The following is a 6000-nucleotide window of genomic DNA, read 5'->3' as shown; positions in this document are numbered from 1 at the left end:
ACACCCTAACCCCACGCGAAAATTCCTCTAAAACGCGCCCTTTAAAAAAACTCAGGACCACCGCTAGTGAAAGTGTTGCGCCGAGTGGGGCCTATGAAAAGTGAACGTGCCCCCCCCAGCCTCCGAGGCTCGCGAGCGGCAGTGTGGCTCGATCACGCCCGCGATCTGACGTGTCATGCAGTGGTGGCTCCTCACGTGCCTGGTGGCCGCGGCCGCCGCCGCCGGCAGGCTGCCCCGGACCTCGCAGACGCAGGCCACGACCCCCGCCCCCGCGCCCACTACGCCGCGCCTGCGCAATGTCACCCTCGCCAGCCGACCCACCGTGCGCAACAGGTATGACTATGACCGATCCAGGGTCTAAGAGACAAATTTAGGATGAGTTCACAATCGTACACACAAGTGATATAAGATATAAGATTAGTCGAGGTAGGTGTTTTAATGTTTAAGTGCCGCATTTGTTGATGATGTCGATTCTGTGCATAAGACAAGTGCATTTGATGTGGCGCAAATGTCACACTTGCAAAACATTGAGCTGTATTAAGTTTAGCAAGCACGTATTTATCAAAGTTGGGTAACGCGCCGATATGATGCGGGGACAGATCAGTTCAAACTGATGAAGAAAGGTGTTTACATTGAGCTGGGCGCTCGCGAGTGCTCCGTTGAGGCCAAAGTTTTCTTAAATCGTTCTAGTGTTGTCTAGAGGAGAGAGGAGAGGCCTGTGGACGAAGTTTTGTTTAGATTGAAACGTTTTTCGTATCACGACGCCGTCGCACAATGAACGTTTCAGTAGGCTGTGTAACTTTAAGCAATAACTATTTAAAATTGACCTACTAACACAGATATTGTTAAAAATAAGATTATCACGTTTAATATGTGTTTTGTGTTCTGCAAGTGAAATGTCAAATACAGTGGTATTGAGGGGATAAGTAAATATTGCATTACGATCTCGAATTACTCGACCTACTATCTACAAACTAAAAACGTTTCATATTTTGCTGTTTGTCAGTTCCAAGATACAAATAAAGATATCTACTATAAGTATAGGTATATGTTTGTATGGCTTTTAGGCTGAGGTAATGATAATACGTAGCAATAATATTGAAAGTTAGGCTTAGATACATCATAACTGTATAAATGTACATTATAAATGTTTGCAATATTGTGTGTACATCTGTGACATAGTCCTATAGGTATATTTCCATACAAACTAAATATAATATTAAATTATTTAATAAAATGCACACTTACAGGTAATTAGGAAGTTTGGTTAAAGTATTTATCAAAATTTAGTCAAAAACGTTGAGATTTAACGCTAGATATTCGTTTAAAGTAGGTAATTATGATAGTGCCAACGATATTTCATTTCGTCGTTAATGCGAAGTAATCATAGGTAGGTATGGTAATGTAAATACATAGTGCTTACTAATAAAAATACGTATGTTTCGTTGCCTGTGCATTCGAAATTCGAAATCAAAAGCTGTAATACGAAAGAAGTCAACGCGTAGCTTTGAAATGTAAGTTCTGGAATAAAACTTTAAATAATAAATATTTTTGTTAAAATAACTTAATAAGTACCTATTTGTCGCATTATTTCCCAGTTCAGGTGTTTCTTCGGTGCAATCAAATAAGAAAGTGTATATTATTATCCTTATAGATAAGTACCTACTTGAATATTTTATTTTAAAACAGCGTCAATACCAGTTTTATTCCACTCATTGATTAATTCTTAGTTTTTATCACCGGATGTTATAATAAATATTAATGCCTGTTCAACAGGAGCACAAAAGAAGGATAAAATTATTTATTAAAAATGTTTAATTCATCGAATGGCGAGTGAAAACAATCTACACTGTATAGTAGGCAGGTAACGAGTGTAAGTTATTATTTATTTACCTTGTTTCAACTTAATTATGTAGGTATTTTACCTCTAGTAGTCATTCGGTTTCTTATATACATTTCATTTAGGAGTAATGCCACGTATCCCTCCAAATTTGTTAACTAAAAGCATAGTCCTATACCTATTCATAGGTACTATAATACTTTTAAACACGCTTACAAATGTTGTTCTATCTAAATCATAGGAAATATTACTTATATACTTACCTGTAAGTAAAACCGATTCAATGTCGTAGCAGTGTCAGGGTATTTTTTTTCAGTAAATAAATAATATAAACATATAATAACCACAATAACTACAGATGCTACAGGCACAAACTTATGAAATCTACAATACATACCTTAAAAGTCAAATTATCTGTAGCCTTTTCCTGAAACTGAAATAAAAATAGGGTCTCTTAGGGTAAGACACCCTAAGAGATTCAGAGAGAGAGAGAGAGATGTTTCAGGAAAAGGCTACAGGTAATTTGAGTAAGCATAACAAAGTTAATCAAAATTAAATAGTTTGTCTCTTGCTCTGACAGTATAATGTGTGAGGTCATAGATTTAGTTTTATTTAACTTTGTTGTGCAAGACGCCCTTAATGTCACTGGATTCATTTAGCAAAACGTCATGAGGGAGTAAAATACTGCAGCTATCCAGAAATAGCTAGACATAGGTGATTGAAATTTTCAGCTTTAAGATTGATAGCTTAAATTTTTGAATTAATATTCTTAAATAAATAAAATGGTATACAACTCTAAAATTTTAATTTGTGCTTCACAATCACTATCCTATGCCTCTAATATTCTGAAGTCGACGGTATCCAGCACTTATCAATCAAGTTTTCCGATCCCCGCCTACGCATAACTTATTTACTTACTTAATAATAATTTGTTTGTGAGTAATTTAATGAATATTTGAGTTGCAATACGTCGCCAGGGGCGTAGAGGCAGGAGGGTTACTTTAGCTTTATAAAAAACTAGCGAACGGGAACTGTCATAATAATTGGTACGTTTAATGCAACGACATAGGGTCGTGGTTATCACAGCAGAGCTCCGTAACTTCGTTTTTACAAGCGAGATTGACCCCGAGGCCCGCGGGACGCAGTCAATGTGTAAGTGTAATGTATGTAATTACGACTCTACATTACTACATCTCCGCTACAACTCTGTGACTGACAGTCAATTTATTTATACGTTGATGCGGTGCAAGCTCGGGCTAGCTACTCCAAATGTTTGTATGGAAATTATTCATGTTTAAATAAGTACTGACGGAAATAAGCGATATTATATACCTATATGTTTAACTTGTGTACTGAAAATATCAGTCTAAAAATATCTTAGTATGGTAAGTGCAAGTAGTTAAAAAAATAATATAAGTAGAGAGTCAATGTTGTTAATATATTTATTGTCACTAAAACAAATATACTTATTTTTAACCGACTTCGAAAAGTGGAGGTAGTTCCCAATTCTACTGTATATTTTTTTTAAATAAAATTGTTTAGCTATAAATGGCCTGCTCGCGGCAACATAATGATTCAACAAATCAACATAGGGATTTTTTAACATCTCGGTGAAATTCCCCTGTTTTATATCCTGGCATTTACCAAAAGGAGTGCTTAAAAATAGCAAAAATAATAGCACCATATGTTATCAATTAGTAGTTTGTGTACCGGACCACTCCCCTGCTCGCTTATACCGTCGTTGTAAGATACTGACAGGCCATTCTGCTGTCTGCGACGGATTTATGTGCCCGGTGCCCGCTGGTTTATGTGGGCACTGCTGGGGAGCCATCGAGAAAAACTTGTGAAGAATACCATTATTCGTAGTACCAAATAGAGATAACAATATATTGGTTTACATAGTGCAGCCAGTGGGAAGAGAAGCTCATTTGTAGCACTTGTCCTTCAATACGCTATAAGTAAGAACATGTCACTACACGGGTTCGTTATCGACATCGATATACGTCACTATATCGCGATTAACTATAAACACAGGACAGTAATTGGTGGAACAAGCGTTATCAACTTCGATAACAAACTCGTGTAGCAGGCGCAGGTACCTACTTAATTTTATTTTGGGTTTGATATTTTCTAATTTAATGACCTGATTTTTGAGTAGGCGGCGGCAGTGAGGCTGGGATGGACGGGTTGTAAAGCCTATGTACCTACAGCAGTGACAACAATGACAACTAAAGTATAGGCTAAAGAAAGAACAGGCCGGCAATTTTATATATCTAGCTAGACCCAAGTCAAACAAACTGTCTTGTGGATGAAAAACTGCACAAATAATATTTAATTGAAAGTACTGCACAAAGCTTACTCTGCTTCTATGTACACTGTAGGTAGTTTAGCCTTAGACAAAATGTCAAATGGAGGCATGATATCGACTAAAAGTAAGGTGATTTATAAGGTCAATGACCAACAGTAACTCATTATGTTAGAGCAGGTACATAATGTGTGCCCACACTAAATCATGCCAGACATTATCATATTGGCTTTATTTGGACTTTGAAGTTATACCCTAAGTGGAAAAGGCTAGCTTAATAACGCCGTCTGCAATATTGAAGTACATTTCACAGCGCATTAGAATATTACCAAATTAAAACATTCTTCTTCATATTTTTTTATTGAGTATATTTGTTATCATAATTATTTGGTGGTGGCATTTTGTGAATGGAACTTTATCATTGCTCGCGAATGTATTTAAGCCGCAGAACCTAAGCAGCAAGAATGTCCTACATACTAATACTTCTAGTATACCTAGTTGTTATTATTCGTTAATATAATATATGCTTATGTCTTTGACATTTCCGAATCAAGCTAATACATCCTTGTCATTGGTGCCCTTGGTACAGATACAGTAATTAGGCTGTTGTAACGATCAGACTTGATCTTTTGTTATACCTGTCTGGCTGCCGGGGTATTATCTCTTTTGAAATGAGTGCAGAAACTATAAGAGCGCCAGTTTTTACTGTAATGTTGCCCTCTCATCTTACACACAGGTTAGTACATAGTGCGTACAGACTCTACATGGAGGAATGTTGTCAGTTGGTAAAACACGAAATCCTAATCAAAATATTACCAAAGGAAAACGTAAATTATCATCATCATCCAATAATCATCCACTGCTGGACTTAGGCCTCTCCTAAGGAGCGCCACAACACTCGGTCCTCGGCCTTCCTCATCAAAATATATAAATTTTAAATTAAATGTTAAAAAAATGGGGCCATTTGGTGTCAGTTATTTGTGATTGGAACTTTTTGATTGCTGAACACTCGCGTAGTATGCAACCTACCTGCTTTACGCTTTGTTTACTGTTACCAACCTACCTTTTTCCCATTCTTAAGAAAATCCGGTAAAAAACTTCAGAGAAGACATTATTTGATTCAAATAAGCCAGATATGACACTCGCAACACAAGAGAATAGTAATAATATATCATTTGCTATAGCTAGGTACAGTCCAATTTCGTTCTCTGGTACAATGGACGGCAAGTGAAAGTGACAACTCTTAGTTTCAAATTCTCAAACCTTATTTATTTTTTGAGTAGGTATATATGTATATTGTATATTTTAATCACTTAACAGAGTGAAATTTTGTAAGTACGTAATAGAGCTAAGGCCCATTAAAGTGCTTTAGTAGACACTGCTGTAGTAGTTTCGTGTTCTTCATGACTTTAGTACCTTCGATTCTAATTGCATTTGTTCAATTACTTTCTATCCAGGTTCCATCTAAAGTTAGGTTATCAAAAAGCACTAAATTATATTGTCATTGTTTTCACCTTCAACTGACAAACCAGTACAGTTACCGCTAGTCGACTGTACCCAGGGCAGCCTTCATTGAGCCAACACTTTCGTTTTCTTTCTCACCGCCTCTCAGCCGACACAATGGCGCTGGCATGTGGACAATCAGAGCAGCTGGGGAAAAGTTCTGGGACTCTTGTTGGAAATTGATTGGACGAAATTTCTCAACTGATTAAAATGGCCTGTGTTCGCTGATTCATATTTTGATGGTGATTTCTATGATTGGCGCGATCGTTTGCGATGTTTTTTTGTAGGAAGGGGGTATATCCGTGAATTCAAAGTAACTTATCTTGCCTCAGTTATCTTAATATACACTCTA

General features: G+C 37.0%; 1 protein-coding gene across 1 annotated transcript in view; it reads left to right on the top strand.

Annotated features, from left to right (window-relative positions):
* Nucleotides 1–127: 127 nt before the first annotated feature.
* The window catches only part of LOC105386054 (angiopoietin-related protein 2), a 63551-nt gene continuing 57678 nt past the window's right edge, over nt 128–6000 (top strand). Inside the window, exon 1 of the mRNA XM_048632443.1 lies at nt 128–333. Within this exon, the coding sequence (XP_048488400.1) occupies nt 176–333 (158 nt within the window). The 5' untranslated portion in view covers nt 128–175. The remainder of the gene's footprint in view (nt 334–6000) is intronic.

Source organism: Plutella xylostella, chromosome Z (assembly GCF_932276165.1).
Source record: "Plutella xylostella chromosome Z, ilPluXylo3.1, whole genome shotgun sequence".
Classification (NCBI taxonomy): domain Eukaryota; kingdom Metazoa; phylum Arthropoda; class Insecta; order Lepidoptera; family Plutellidae; genus Plutella; species Plutella xylostella.
This window is presented reverse-complemented; position numbering and strand designations above follow the sequence as displayed.